The sequence below is a fragment of a genome, unplaced genomic scaffold, assembly GCF_019419815.1.
Source record: "Pyrus x bretschneideri cultivar Hongxiangsu unplaced genomic scaffold, Pyrus_bretschneideri_v1 Contig25, whole genome shotgun sequence".
NCBI lineage: Eukaryota > Viridiplantae > Streptophyta > Magnoliopsida > Rosales > Rosaceae > Pyrus > Pyrus x bretschneideri.
This window is the reverse complement of record NW_025999557.1, coordinates 5,837,552-5,853,609: the sequence shown is the minus strand read 5'-3', so window position 1 is coordinate 5,853,609 and position 16,058 is coordinate 5,837,552. Positions and strand designations below refer to the sequence as shown.

The 16,058-nt window shown below is 38.2% G+C and overlaps 2 protein-coding genes and 1 non-coding gene across 4 annotated transcripts; 1 reads left to right on the top strand and 2 right to left on the bottom strand.

Annotated features, from left to right (window-relative positions):
• Positions 1–428: 428 nt before the first annotated feature.
• LOC103938344 lies at positions 429–1,393 on the bottom strand. The gene has a single exon (XM_009348351.3). It carries the CDS (start codon positions 1,335–1,337, stop codon positions 429–431), a length of 909 nt encoding a protein of 302 aa, XP_009346626.2. The 5' UTR covers positions 1,338–1,393.
• Positions 1,394–10,972: 9,579 nt separating this feature from the next.
• TRNAD-GUC lies at positions 10,973–11,044 on the bottom strand. Its single transcript has one exon. It is a non-coding gene; the product is annotated as a tRNA-Asp (tRNA).
• Positions 11,045–12,867: 1,823 nt separating this feature from the next.
• Positions 12,868–14,515, top strand: LOC103938336 (probable WRKY transcription factor 35). Of its 2 annotated transcripts, none has more exons than XM_048586696.1 (3): positions 12,868–13,188; positions 13,360–13,500; positions 13,837–14,515. In XM_048586696.1, exons 1-3 carry the CDS (start codon positions 13,109–13,111, stop codon positions 14,411–14,413), a joined length of 798 nt encoding a protein of 265 aa, XP_048442653.1. In that variant the 5' UTR covers positions 12,868–13,108; the 3' UTR covers positions 14,414–14,515. The 2 variants fall into 2 exon arrangements, with proteins under 2 accessions (XP_048442653.1, XP_009346616.2); XM_009348341.3 differs by having other exon boundaries at positions 12,874–13,184.
• Positions 14,516–16,058: the final 1,543 nt, after the last annotated feature.

Below are 16,058 nucleotides of genomic sequence, written 5' to 3'. Positions count from 1 at the left end.
GGTTAATATTTTACAGTACTTCTTGCTCAAGTTCAGATATGTGAAATCAGAAGCACCACTTCACTTGAGCAAAGTTGTTCTCATATTCGCAACTTAATGCACCAATTTTTTGTTTTTACATTATAAAGAAACCAATACCGACTTACCAACAATGTTGATCTTCATGATCTAGATAATGTATAAATTCATATCTTGCCAAGAATAATACAATAATAATTATGATACAGTTGTACGTTGGCTTTAAAAATATATAGGCTACAAGTTCATTATAAAAAAAGTGTACGATTTTGGAACAGTTACCCAAAAATACAAAATGAAGTATTAAAGGAATAAGAGAATGAATTTCTAGCTCAGATGGTTCAGAATATTTACTCTTTCATCTTAGATTTTATGTTTGATAATCAATCAATCGGATGAGATTATGAGATTTAGACCTTGTTGTCTTGACGATCATGATCTTCTCCACAATTGTTACCTAAGTTGGCTTCTCTCCTACATAACAAAACCATGGAAAGCCACATAAGACCTTTTACCAACCTAACCATACCAATAGTCACAGTGAGGTAATACAGCGACCAACCAACAAAGTCAGCCACTCCTAAGCCCATTGCCAGCTCTCTTTTGGCTTTAGCCACAACAGCCAAAGACTCAACCTCATCCCTCAACCTCCACCACCACAAACAACCAAAGCTGGCAGCTATTGCCAACCTCTCAACCCACTTTTCCTCTCTAGCGCCACCGAAAACCGTGTCATCCACCACCGGCTTCACCACAACCCTACACCAATGAAGCATGGTCTCATGCAACCCTAGGAAAAATATTGCTCTGCTCAACAAACATATTTTCTCATCAACAACACCGCCGAAAGTAGCGCGCCCATCTACTACCTCCACGGCGACGATGCTACCTTCAATTCCCAAACCGACGCAGACTTGCATTGTACATAGGAAGATCCAAGCAGGGTATAAACGGGGATGGAAAATGGGACTCGGAAACTCAGTTATGATGGTGATTTTTCCTGTTATGCAGTGGATAAAGGCAGCCACGGTGACAACGGAAACAAGAAGATAGAGAAGAGAAGGGGTAGCGTAGAGGAAGAGATAGAAGATGCATGATGAATAGTAGTTGGAGGGCTCGGGAGGAGGAATGATGAGAGTGGGGAAGCTTAAGCTGAAGATATAGTTGGCGCAAGATAGCCTGGACAGGATGAGGAATGAGAGGGGAAGCAATAAACTGAGGAGGGTGAGTGTAAGAATATGGAAAGGTTGTTTTAGAAAGGTAGTCGAATTCGTCAAGAGCTTATTAGCGCTTTGTTCCCCATTGTACTGCCAATCCATTTTTTGTTGTATACCCTAAATTAAAGTGATTGATCGATATTTTTTCTTGTCTAGGAAATGAGGAACATAATGTGAGAGGCTTAAGGTTAAGCTATATACCTGATAAATTGATCACAATTATTAGTTGCCAACAAGAATAAATAGTGCTTGCCACGCCCAAGTATAGTTGACATGCATTTAGACATGGTCTTATACAAGCCCACTCCTCCTCATAATTGCTTGAATTTAATACACATATTGTGCTTTTTGATCAAATATAAGCGGTAGTCAACATCATCACCATATTGTTTATTCACAGCCGTTAAATTAATGAGTTTAAATTTTAAAATTTGTGCAAAGAATTGAGTAAATCTACTCATCTTACAATAATTAATGTGGTGATTGTGCTCATCGTCACTTTATAGTGACGAGCAATAAAATGCTCCTTGTGTTCAGCAGTAAGCTAGAATCATAACTTTACCCTTGCCATCTATTATTAGAGGGTGCTGCATGTAACAGATACAATTGCAGGTCATTGATATATTCTGTCACCTAATTCTATTCCAGTGGTGCTAGTTGTGTGTGTGTGTGCTAATTAAGAGTAACATAAATGGTTCGTCGTGGAAGATGCTTCCTTCTTTTATTATTATTTTTATTATATGGCCAAATTTTTTTCGTGATCTTTGTGATGATACCCTACTTTTAAATAGACTTATGTGGTGAAAAAACTATTAATTGTAATTCTGTGATGAAATTCGTTATCAATCATAGTCCAAATTGGATTTTCCCTCGTTCTTCTGTCATTTGTAGGGGCAAAATTGTTATTTTTGTTTTTATTGATTCCATCAACCAATCATAAAGCGCCGCCATATGGACATAAATTTGTTTATTTTTAAAACTTTTAGAGCTACAATAAAAGAATTAATAAGTAATAAAATTACAAGGTTTATATTATCAGACTCTCTCATTTCAAGATTTAAAAAATCACAAAGTACCTCGTCGCATTTAAGTTATTATGCAAACAAATTTAGTTTTGTTTTAAGAAGAATAGTGGTGGATGGGATGGCTAGGGTTATGTGTGAGAGAGGGGGGAAGGTGGTGGGTGGTCGCTGTGGCTGTGACTGACAAGGGTAGGGATTGGCGAGGGATTTTTTTTTTCCCTTCTATTTTTGTTGATTATAAAAAAGTGGAATTACAAAAAAGAAAAGAAAAAAGAATGGAATGACCCTTTTACCGCTACATGTGGATGAGATTTTGACAGAAATTTCAATTTGGACTACGATTGATAACGAACTTCACCACAGGGATACGATTAACATTTTTTTCACCACAGGATTCGATTTAAAAGTAGTGTCTCACCACAGGAATCAAGAAAAAAATTTAGCCTTATTATACTGCCATCTTCATTATGCATCAATAATCATCCATTTACGGCCTCGCAGACTTGTGCCTTAGCAAATACTTGCTTGTGTATTTAGTCTTGTTAACTTGGAGAATTAATAAAATCATGATCAATTAGTCTCTCTTTTCTAATGAAGTTTTAATATTAATGATCTTAATTAGTTACAAACAGTCGTGCATGCCGATTCCTTTCATTGCATGTCACCTTGTCTGGAATTATGGTATAACGTGCGACGTGGGGTGATTTACTAAAAGCTTGTAGATGTACTCACGAATATTTTGATGATCTGCAATAATACAATCTATAGAGATATATATGTGTGTGTGTGTGTGTGTGTAAGAAGTACTGCCCACTGACTGGTGATCACGATGATAATAGTAATCTTCAGTCAACCAACAACATTTTCAAGTTGATACATAAAAAGTTCAGCTCAAAAACATGCTACTGCTATATTAATATAAAAATAAATATGCTGAAGTACTCATCAATTAATATAGCCTAGTAAAATCAGATATTATAAGGTCGATCTTTAGTTAAGTGGTCCAGACTCGAGGCATGCTATTAGTCTTTATACAATATATAGTTGGTTGGACCAGTTCAAACTTGAGGACTTTTCTAGTATGCGGGGTTATCTATAGCTGTTTTGGACACTTGATTGTTGTATCTTTAGCTTCACATTCGGTGTTTCATTTATCTCCTGCATGCCATACACTGAAGTATAGTAGAATTTTTTGCAAACTTAGAAAACATAATTTGGCTTCCATTGGCAGCTTCTCCAAATTATTATCGTGCCATAATCTAAAGCACACGAGGGATCGTCCTGTTTCTGTTTGTCTGTGCACATCTGGAAAAGGGCAACCCTGTGATCTCAGTTTCCACTTTAGTTTCTGCAAATGGACACACTCACTCCCTCCAATAACTACACAAATTAAACCCTCTTTTTGTCAATTGTAGTATAAGTATGCAAGTAGGGATCGTTCTGGACCGGGGATTAGGAGGGATTGCAAATCTCTTGGAAACTGACACAAAAACGTAAAAACAATATAAAACGCTATCCTAAACTCAAAGAATTCAAAACTAAAAATAAGAAAGATTAAGACTAAGACTTAAACGAAATATGGGGGGATTGATTTTGGACGAATTTAAACTAAAATGGATAGATTGTAAAGAAAACAAATTGTAAATATGAAATTGACGGAAATGAATGGATGGTATGGCTAGCTAAGGGGTTCATCTCCATACATGTTACACTTGCATAATAAAATGATTTCTAATTGTATTTCAATAAACCATGAATTCTCAACACTCCGGGTTAATTAGGTCCGCTTAAATTAACCGTCAAGTTTTCCTTAAGTTAATGAATTGGATGATTGCATACGACAACCCAAAGCATTCCTCACAAGTTCCCTACATGAATTGCATAATAGAGATACAAGCAAGAATCATTAAGCATCATGAAAACTATAAGTGTTGACGAGGCATTCGTTACTATGATTGCATGAAACTTATGCCAAGAATTTGTTTAACGTGATTGTTTATAAGCAACCTCCACTACTTGTGAATATAAGTTCATAACTATTACGTGAAACTCACTTATATTCTAGCGTCAAATTCATGCATGAAAATTAAGCGTTCATTCTTAATAAACATACATAAATAGGTTATCAATCAAACAGTTAAACAAATTGAATTCACAATTTATGAAACGTAATTAAAAGTAATCAAATCATATTACAAACATAAACATAATTTCGAATCACCCCCAAGCTAAAGGGGGGTTTAGTTCCTCATACAAAACAAAGAGAATTGAATTTAAACTTTGAAATCAAAGAAACACCTAAACATTCCAACAACTCAAACTTGAATTGTATGAACGTTTAGGCACTCTTCTCTTCCTCGTTGTTGTAGCACAAGGTCTAAGGTGAGGTTTGGGGGATTATGGAAATGGATGAGGAGTGGTGTAGAAGTGGAAGGGAAATGGAATGTTTATGAATGAATGAATGCAAGGGTATTTATAGGAGTAGTGGAGGGAACATATGGCTATGTCATTTGTAGGTGAAGTAGGTGGATGTTGTAGGTGAAGTAGGTGGATGTTGTAGGTGAAATAGGTGGATGTTGTAGGTGAAGTGGGTGGATGTTGTAGGTGAAGTGGATGTTGTAGGTGAAGTGGATGTTGTAGGTGAAGTAGGTGGATGTTATGTTAAGTGATAAGTGATAAGTGATATGATATGTGGTTATGATATGATAAGTGGTTAAGTGGTGATGATAAGTGATAAGTGATTAAGTGATATGATATGTGGTGATGATAAGTATGGAGCATGTGAATTAACTAATGAAGGAAATGCATGTGCAATGACAATGTGTTAGAATGGATGTGTGTTATGCATGGCATGATTGGGATTAGGAAAGGTTTTAAATGTCCTAAAACTAAAGAGAACAAGGTTCCAACACTTTGGTCTTCAATTAGGTCTTCAATTTCGTCCAACACTTTGGCTCCAAGCATAAGCTATCCATCCTTAGCCCAAAAGTGCTCCAAAAGTCTCCAAAATGCATCTTTTTGCTCCTTTAGCCCTTTGGACCTATAAACACACGAAAATAGCTTAAAGTACTAAAATAACTAAAGAAACATAACGTAAATGCACGAGAACAAGCCATTTAAGTCGCATGAATATGCTCCTATCAAATACCCCCACACTTATCTTTTGCTAGTCCTCGAGCAAAACAAAACAACAAAAGAACACGAAACTAGACAAAACAAACAAAACACAACCTACACCTTCCAACAATCGTATCAGGGACTTCCAATGCACATGACAAATTAAAAATCAGTATTCTCACAGATTTAAGCCATCTTTACACTTAAGTACATTCTTACTCATAGTCACCACATACTAGTTCACAATTAAGCATTTAAAACCATGTTTTGAATGTAGTAACATGCCTTAGAGAATTCCCTCAATTTCTTACTAGATGTACTCTCGTTTTTCACACAGATTTTCTGACTACACACCCTACACTAGGTATATGTGAGAAGATTGATGTAAACATGTAGACGAACACTCACATATGTTATAAGGAAAGCATTTTCTGGAGTTAATAAGCATGTTTAGATATGATCTCATGAATGGAATGCTACTACTTAGACGCGAGAACCAGTGACACCATAAGCCCATACCAAGTTCAAACTCCACAAATTGAAATACACAACACTCAAGATAGAAGTCAAGGGTTGTAACGGGGCTTGGGGTATGTGGATAACAAAGAAGGGATATGGAAAACAAAGGTTTTTAAAGAAATAGTGAGCAAAGCATTTGAATCAACTTAGAATTCACTTTTGAATGAAAACTCAACTTTTGAACAAAAAGGGAGAGTTTAGACAATTTACACCCAGAATTGGTGTTTTGGAACCTTTCTTCAATCACTTATTCTTTCATTTTTTTTTCTTTTCTTTTTTTTTTTTTTTTTCTTTTTTTTTTTTTTTTTTTGAATCTCAAAACATCAACACTTAAACATTCTCTCCCCCACACTTATTTTTTTTCATAATGTAACTCAAAAGGAATTCAATTAAGTCATGCTCACTATCTTTTAAGAACAAGGGTGGGGATTGTCCTAAACTAGGCTAGGTGAGGAAAATGTGGGTAAACAAAGAATAAAGGCTAAACAAGGCTCAACGGGGTTAAAACTTACAACATATACGAAGTATGGGAAGTAAGGCTATTTGGCTATGGTGGTGGTCACTACACAACTTCTTCTTGAATATGTGTTATGCAAATCAATAACATGCTTTGAATGAAATGGGCATGAGTTCTAGCATTTGGAACTATATGATGAAACGCCTTCTAAGTAGTAACCAAGCAAAGAATAATGAGATCATGCAACGACTTTAGAAAACAAGAAATCACAGATTAAACTCTCCAAAGAACGTTATAGGCTCAAGTCTCTCAGGGTTGTAGCGTTTGTTTGAGTTCCTTCCTTCAAGCATGTTACAAAAACGAATTTTTTTTTTTTCTTTTATGATTGCATGTGAAGTCATACATTATAACCATAACCAAGCATATACCAAGAGTAAATCATACTTTTCTCTATGTTTATAACTCTTTCTAACCGTCATGCAATTATAAACCAAATCCTTGTCATTGTGTTGGAAGGTATCCTAAGACACAAACACACAAAAACGACTCAAAACACTCTTTTTAGGCTTTTCAAAACAATTTTTTTTTCAAATTTTTATGGTATTTTCGGAGTTATAAAAACAAAACATACTAAAATACTCTAAAACAACTTAAAAACGCCTTAAAACAGTAAGGAACAACATTTGAAGTTATGGGTGATAAAATCTCACGAATTTGTATCAACAACATTAGTTACCCCCCCCACACTTAAATCAAACATTGTCCTCAATGTTTTAAGCTTAAAATCACACCAAACAAAAGTAAACATAAAAACAGCAACTAAACATACTAAACATGGCAGAATGTAAATAACAAAGAGAAGAGTTTAGAGACGCAAATCTGGTTGTGGAATGTAAATTCCATCTTCTCCTTGTTGATTTCATTGAGGCTTGATGTTGTTGATTCCACAGGGGTTCCTCCCATCGTTGATTTTCCTTTGTGCTACTCTTGAACTGGGCAGCAGGATTCTTTTGGTCTCCCCCGGAGGTCTGAGCTTTCCCCTTTTATCTGTTTCTTTGTTCAATCTTTGCAGGAGTGGTCCCTTCTCTGGAAGTGTATCAACCGTTGAAGATGACTACTCGAGAGCAACGCTAGGTAAGCAATCAGGAATAGATTCCAGGCAGTTGGCTCCAGATCGGAAGACTGGTTCCAAGTGCCGGCTGATTGCTTCTTTTACCTTGCCATGCGAGTAAGAACAAGGACAAAGAAAAAGACAGGGAAAGAGCATGATATGAGATACTTTTGCTTTTGACCTTGATGATATGAGATACCTTTGCTTTTGAAGAAGCGGTGAATGAATCAGCACATGTATTTGTTGTGCTGTTTCCTCCTGGGTCATATGTACTCCAGACATCTGGTATCATCTTTGGGGAAGAAGAAAAAATTGAGTAATTCGAAAGGCTTTGCTAGGAGTGCGCCCTCAGAGGTGAGGGAGAGTTTAGCATTTTCTTCAGGTTTGCCCTGCCATAAAAGACGAAGGTCGACATATATAGAGATAATATCAAGTGGTGGTACTTTTTACCTTTGTCGACAAACGTTTTGATCCCGCAAATCCGGCTTTTTGAAATAATGGCGCCTCTTCGATCTCTGAACACGCCTCTTCGATTTCTGAGCAGGCGCCCCTTCGATTTCTGAACGACGCCCCTTCGCTTTCTGAACGACACGTGGTAGTGCAGATGCGGCTCCTTTTGACAAAGCTGCACGCGTCTTCTGAAAAGCTGAGAAAGCGTCGCCGAACTTTGCGCTTGTCGGCTAAAGATGTGTAGTTGCGATGATGGCCTCCACGTGTTGTCTGAAAAGAAGAACTCTTTTGACAAAGTTGAACACGTCTTCTGAAAAGCTGAGAAAGCGTCGCCTAAATTACGCCGGAAATTCCGGCTTTTTGAATTGGTGGACGCGTCGCCTTGGCTTTTTTATTGAGCTATCGATCACCACAACAAACACACTCTGAAGATTTCCCATTCTTGATAATCGACTCCGGCCCTTTGAAATTTAACTCCATCCCTTCTCTTTGAACACTTTTGAAAAATGGCAAACTCATCGAACCTTAGCTTGGAATTGAGCCTTAGCAGTGATACGGGCGCGCCGCGTCAAGGTAACGTATGGCGCCCTTCTTTCTTTTCTTCTAACGGTCCTCTCACAGGTGAAGACTCCGTGATGCAGGACGCCACAACAGCTACAATAGTAGCTAGGAACCTCATCACTCCAAAAGATAGTAGGCTGCTGTCAGGACGGTCCGATGAGTTGGCCGTTCAAGAGTCCCTCGCACTTAGTGTTCAGTGTGCGAGCTCTGTGTCCAATATGGGCCAACGCCTGCTTGCCCGCTCCCGTCAGGTGGAATCATTGATGGCTGAGGTGGAAAGTCTCAAGCAAGAGATCAAGCAGCTTAAGCACGAGAATAGAAGTTTGCACGTGCTTGCCAACAACTATTCGACGGGTATGAAGAGGAAGCTTGATGAGCTACAAGAATCCAATGGTCGGATGCAAAGTGACCGTCAAACTGACCGTCAAAGGCTTGCGGCTTACTTCCAGAGGCACATTTTTCCGGGCTCATCCAGCGTTTGGCCAAGTATTGAGGCCTCTTCTTTGATGCCTCCCGCTCCGATACCTTCCGCCCCGATGCCTTCCGCCTCGATGCCTTCTGCTCCTAGAGTTTTGCCCAGTAGTGGGGCTTCAAGTAAACGCCCTTTGTGAAGCTCCATCATTCTGTGTTTAGCAGTGCCTATCAATAAATCAAGAATTGTTCTCAATGTTTCAATCATAGGCTCACACAATTAACAAACAAACAAACAAAACAACAACTAAACAACCTAACATGGCAGAAACGAAATAACAACAAAGAGAAGAGTTTAGGAATGCAAGTCTGGAATTGGAGTGCTTTCTAAGTCTTCCTTTGTTGAATGCATGGGTTGCCTCCCAAGTAGTGCTTTCTTTATCGTCTTGCAGCCGGACGATGGTATGCTTATTCCTCACTTAAGACCCACAACATACAATGGATCTTTGAATGGGAGGTGATACTTGAGATGATCCATTAATAGTTTAAGTACTAGAGTGGATGCCTGAATCATTAACAACATATTAGTATAAAAGAAATTTGAAGTTCGGGGAGGTGGCTTACCTGTGTGCTCCGACATGAACTCAAGAATAAACACCCATTCGAAAGTTATGACTTGTCCTGTGTCATAAAATCCAACTTCTTTGGGAATTGTGGTTTCAAATATGTCCTCTTTGATGCCTTCTACATCTTCTCCAACCACTACCTTCTCTTGAATCATTCTTCTTGGTGTACAAAGTTTTTTGAAGAATTCAACACCATCTAAAACTTGCTGTGTTGTACCAAGAATTGGAATAGCATTTTGCACCATTGGGAAGGCTTCCACGATGTCCTTTTTACTCTCTTCTTGGTTAGGAATCAAAAACCTGCTAGGAAAATGGACATTGGGTGGAATAACATCAGAATAACATGGAATTGGGACGTCCTTACTTGTGGTGGGTGGTTTAGAGGGCATAGGGGGCTGCGGCAAGGGTTGTTCTACCCTTGCCGTGTGCATGTCTTCTTCCTCCTCCTCAATTAGCAGCTCTTCATCCACTTCTAGGCTATGTTTGGACATTTTTAGGTCAGCTCCAACCTCCATAGCACTTCCCAAAGTGATAGCATTATGGATTTCAAAATCTTCCTTCGAGTTTTCAATAGTTGAGTTGGAGAGTTCACTTTGCTCTTGAATTTGTTTCATGAACTCCATAATCTGCCCAAATTGCTCGTCCAATTTACCCAACTCCTTGGCTTGATTTTGTGACCCCTGCGCCAAAGAGGTTAGTAATTGAAAATTTTTATCATTATCCATGGACATACTTGAACTTGATTGGAATTGTTGTGGGGGAGGTTGTGGTGGCTGCATAGGTGTTGTATTGAACTCCTCATATGGTTGCCAATATGCTTCTTGTTGAGCCTCCTTGGCTTGATTTTGTGACCCCTGCGCCAAAGAATTTATTTCATTAAGAATTTGATTATAATCTATTGGCGAACTTGAATTTAATTGAGCATATTGCATATGAAGTTGTGGTGGCTGCATAGGTCTTGAATAGAACTCCTCATATGATTGCCAATATGCTTCACGTTGAACTTGTTGATCTTCCCACCATATAGAGTTTGAATGATCCCTCCAATCTCTTTGTGGACATTGATTGGCTTGAAATCCTTGCCTATATGAAGCACCAAATGTAGGGACACTCTGCATTGTGGTCCTTTCGGCATACGGCGACAATTTAGAAGTAAGATTTGCCAATTGAGCTTGAATGCTAGCAAAATCCATATCTTACTTCTCTAGTACCTAAAATCAAAGAAAGAGAACTAAATCAAATATCAAAAGTAACAACAAACAAAGAAAACAACATTAAGTTAGAAACTAAAACGAAAACAACTAAACCAAAAAAAAAGAAAAGAACCAAGGGATTAGCAAAGTTGCTAATCACTCGTGGGATCTGACTTGTCCTGTTCTATCACAATTATCACAATTATATTCACGTAGGAAAGAGAAGTGTTTTAAGTACTTGAAAACAAACAAAAAAAACGAAAAATTGAACGCCGTTGCCGGGGATCGAACCCGGGTCACCCGCGTGACAGGCGGGAATACTTACCACTATACTACAACGACTTCGTTGTTACAACTGCCCACTTCTGTGTTATTATGGGATTTTCACGTTTTGGTTTTTGGTTATTTGGCACCTTCGTCTGGGACTGGGTCGTCGGATGCACTTCACCCTAAACCCTAAATGCACGAGTGGCTTGTTAACCTAAAAAGCCTAAACCTAGAAGAGGCTTCCAAGTTCCAGCCATGTCAGGCTTCCCGCCGGAGTTAATCTTTGAAATCCTTTTACGGCTCCACCCTGATGATTTGCGACGATGTTTGTCCGTCTCCAAAGCTTGGAATCCTAACATTCATGACCAGCAGTTCATCAAATCCCATCTTCAACAACTCTTTTCGCACTCTTTTTGCCTCACGGAATTTGGTTGGACGAAAAAACCGGTTCATTATTTCCTCCCATCGCCATTTTACGACACCCTCAAAAGTAGATGGCAGCCTGCTTTTTTCCATCAAACAAAGAACAGGCCTTTGGTGAAATGTGTATTGCAAACCTTTGGTGTTTTCAAAGAATGGTGAAAGGGTTCTTGTGGTGACCGACTACATTAATGGGATTCTTTGGATTGATAATTCAGTGCAAAAATGGGACAAAAATACTGAAATTTATAGTCTGCCCCAATGCTTTGAGGCAATGCTTTGTGTGGGGAGCATTTGCCTTCTTGATGGAGACTGTTTTGTAGTTGGGAGACATAAGCAAATCTCTTGTACCTCTAAGACGAGAAAAATTTCAAGCAAGAATGATTCTCATAAGAACATGATTAAAATCAGGGAGAACAGTAGCTAATTTGAGCGACAATGGTAAACTTTCCGGTGCAATTACAAGTACGTGAACTTTTGCTCCCTCGTTTAGACTAGGCTTATTTATCTATGTTATGAATCATTTGATGGCGACTATTCGTTATTTTTGTAAGTTCGCGGACTAGTTCTCTTTTGGTAGTGCATGTCTAATATGTCTTAATTTGCAGACTAGTCAACTTGTATAATTTTATTCACCTCTCTTTTGGTAGTGCATGTCTTAATGTGTTGTCTTGATAGTCTCCTGGTGTATAGCACATATTTTTCAACTTTTGTGTGCAAAACGTGGAAATTGATTGTTGCACTCGGAATGCAATATGTTGTTTCAACTTGTTTGGATGGATTGGATTTGTAGCCAAGTAAAGAATTTTGCGTTTTCAACTTGGTTCATCTTTCGTCCTCTCTAGTTTACATTAACTTAATTTGGGTTGCTTGAGTGTGCAAAGTTTTTTCTTCGATATCTAAAACAAAATTAGAAAATGTACACCTAATTTTTCATGCCTCTCAAGTCTCAACTCTTTGAAACAAGATAATATCAATGGTCGATCGCTAATAAAAGAGTATCATAGCGGGGGGCGTAATACCAATACCTCCACTAAAAAATGGTTACGTATAACTGACTCCACAATTTCCCAATTTGTTTGGCCAATATGTTTTACAAATTACACTAATTTGGGAGAGAAAAATTAGAACTTCGTTTAAGCAGACATATTTATTATCAACTAACCTAACACATATCTTTGAATCTTCCGTAAATAGTGGATATTAGATTTGCTTGTTACATATAATTTTCCTAATTCATCCACTGTATTTCTATAAGGCTGCATTAAAAGGTGTATGGGGCCAACATGTTCATGTTGTCCATGGAAAATATCCCTTTGCATGGCTCTAGTCTAATTAGTGGGGCAATAATACTGGATATGTGGTGGGGTGGGGCTATATGCTAATAGAGAGAAAGAGAGGGAGGAAGGTGGAGGTGGTTATATGTGCAGTGCATATAGTAATTGTTCATAAATTTATATTAAATGAGTGAAAAGGAAGAGAGAAAGCAACTTGGAGGGGTTTCTGTCATCTCTTAGCTTATCCTCCTCGTTTGCTTTCCCTTTCCTCTCTCTCTCTCTCTCTATCTCTTCTGTTTCTCTCTCTTAATCAATTGGACAACTCTTCTGTCTCATCTCGATCCATTTCTTCCTTCTTTTTAGTGTCATTTGCTTCTGCAGCTTCCTTTCCTCCGTCCCCAGAAAAAAGAAGATAGAGCATCACCAAGGAGGAGGAGCATGGATGAAACCCTTTCTCCAGAACCAGACTCAGATGTTTCAAAAAATCTCAGGCCAGAAAATCAGCCATCCAAAAGAAGGTAGGTACATATCTATCTAAACCAAACAAAAAACGATGTACCGAAACAAAGGGAGGAGTGCAGAAGGAGTAACTGGGAGCGTGAAAATCACTGCCTTCAAAATTTGATCATAAACTTGTATAAGTATTTTTGTTATTTTTATTTTTAACATATACATGTTCTTGTATTGTTGTAGGAAGGTGGTTCATGAGAAGACTGTTGTGACAGTGAAGATAGGAGCTAATGTTGGGAAGCTAAAGAACGAAGGGCCGCCTTCCGATCTTTGGTCATGGAGGAAGTATGGCCAAAAACCCATCAAAGGATCTCCTTATCCAAGGTTTTATATTTTTCTCTTTTCTCATGATCAATCACTCAATGGTCTGACATATTAATTGTCAATCTCCTCTAATCAAATTAGGAAGTCCTCATACAAAAAGTGAATTTTCACACCCATTTTCATGAACTTTTACAAGGGAGAAGTGCACAAGGGGAAAATCACTACCTTGATTATTTGTACTCATGCATGTTGTCATCTATGATCATGTATCAACAAAATTTGGAAACTTTGGTTAGTATATGGTGGGATTTCACAATATGTTTCAGTTTTGTTGGTATTTTTGTTGATACGAGTGGTTTGCACCGTGACTGACCGAGCAACCACTCGATGATGCAGGGGATACTACCGTTGCAGTACATCGAAAGGTTGCTCGGCGAAAAAACAAGTGGAAAGAAGCAAAACTGATGCTTCAGTTCTCATAATTACCTACACTTCCAGCCACAATCATCCAGGTCCTCCTGATGTGAATGTGATCTCCACCACCCAACAAGAACAAGAAGATGATCAGAAGCAAGAGCAAGAGCAAGAGCAAGAACAAGAAGATGATCAAGAACAAGAACAAGAACAAGATCAAAAGCAAGATCAGGATAAAAAACAAGATCGAGAACAAGAACATGGGAAATTGGAAGAACACTTCCACTACATCGAATCCCCAATCAGATCTTCCCAAGACGAACACATTTTTACGGCTCACGACACGAGTTTTGGGTTCTTGTTGGATGAAGAGCAAGAGCCACTGTCACTATCATATTCTCAGCTGATGAGCTTCTCAACACCCAAATTATCAGAAGAAAACAATGACTTTTTTGATGAGCTTGAAGAACTGCCAACATTTTCATCCTTCCCAAGCTTCATGGGGAGGACTAACAATCTTTCCTTTGGAATTGAAAGGATTCCCTCTGTCCCTTCTTGATCCATGTGAAAATTAAAACGTTTGTTTTTTAGTGTTTTTAGAACTATGTACCTAAAATATATGTATTGTCAATAATATATGTCATCTTCTTGTTCTTGTTCATCCCACACAACCCACTACCACTCGTTTTTTGTTGGCATCTTTATTTTTTTTCTAATATTTGGGTTCACAAAATGAGAAAAGTTGGATCACTTTGTCATCACACTCATGAGAAAAAAGTTAATGATCGAGTGGGGGTAGGTTTAAGTCACTTCAACACTGTCCTTCTAATACATACATACACATGGTCGAAAAGAATTTGTATGCATCTGGAATGAAATTAGCAGCGATGATATTTTAGTCAATTACGTATTGTTATGGGTAAAAATGGAAACGCATGCACATGTTGATTGGCTAGAGAACCGCGTCCATGATATGCACTTGGAATGCCACAATGTCAATATCTTACTTGATTACACATTCGCATGTAAAAGAATCGAAACACATTCTTAAAAATCAAAACACGTGACGCTACTTAATCAGCCTGGGAACCATCATTTTAGCAAGCACTTGGAATGCATCAATGACGATATCTAAGTCAATTGCATACTATTGTGCAAAAAATCAAAACACACAACAATACGTAATCACGTCAATACAGTTAAATTTCTCTCGCCACACATTGAGAGATGCTATCTATAAGTTAATTAAAGATGGCACGAGGTGCACGTGTGCTCTCACACATCTTTTGGAGATGTGGTGTTGTTAGTGAGTGTTCTCTTTTTCTTGAGTGGTTTTGGTTCGGTGGAAGAGACGTCCTCCGTCCTGCTTTCCAGAGAGTTTTAGCCTTGTGGGTGGTTGATTTCCAACAGGATCCTCTCCATATTCTTTTGGCGAGGATCTTGAGGATTAGTGAATCGTGTCCATTCATAGTACATCGTGCGATTAATTTTGTCAGGTACTATTTATGTTTAATTTTAAAAAATATATTTAAGATAATTTCTAACGCACAATATACAATAAACCAACATAATTTACAAATTTCTGAAATTCTCACAAAAAAAATCCGTTCGGATTCGGTTGATTTGGTGGAGGAAGCGACGGAGGGAGAGATGTTTGTTTGTTTGTTTCTTTGCTATTTTCTTTAATTTTTTTAATAAAATAAGGATTAGGAGGGAGAGATGTTTGTTTGTTTCTTTCCTTGCTATTTTCTTTAATTTTTTTAATAAAATAAGGATTAGGTACTGGAATCTGTGCAACCCACAAAGTCTACGTTTTATTTGTTTTTTTTGGTGTTTTATGGTTGCAGATTCCCTTTACAAAAAGCCAAACATCAAACTATAACAAGTAGCCATCTCTGGACCACGCGTGCAAGTCACGTGCCGTGCAAGTCATTCAAGCTTTTGAAGATTCCAATCATCAATCATTATCCTTTTCTACCACTCTAAGTTATCAGCATTAACAGGTTTAAACAAGTTCACCACCACCGTTAAAGGAGAGAAATTCTCGTGCCTGACATCAGGACTAGATAGACTATTAAACCCACACACAAAGGAGTGCAACTCTTACGTTGACAAGGTTCTAAAAAATGCTAGGCGCCAGTTGGGTAGCAGACAGGAACCAAGCGCCTAGGCGTCTAGGCAGGGCGGGGACCTAGACGTTTTTT

What these genes read in the sequence shown, in the direction of transcription:
- LOC103938336 (XM_048586696.1), top strand. Translation starts at nt 13,109, where the DNA reads ATGAAACCCTTTCTCCAGAACCAGACTCAGATGTTTCAAAAAATCTCA. An exon ending in AGCCATCCAAAAGAAGGTAG is followed by an intron (nt 13,189 to 13,359) that starts GTACATATCTAT and finishes GTATTGTTGTAG; the next exon opens with GAAGGTGGTTCATGAGAAGA. An exon ending in AAAGGATCTCCTTATCCAAG is followed by an intron (nt 13,501 to 13,836) that starts GTTTTATATTTT and finishes TCGATGATGCAG; the next exon opens with GGGATACTACCGTTGCAGTA.
- LOC103938344 (XM_009348351.3), bottom strand. Translation starts at nt 1,337, where the DNA reads ATGGATTGGCAGTACAATGGGGAACAAAGCGCTAATAAGCTCTTGACG.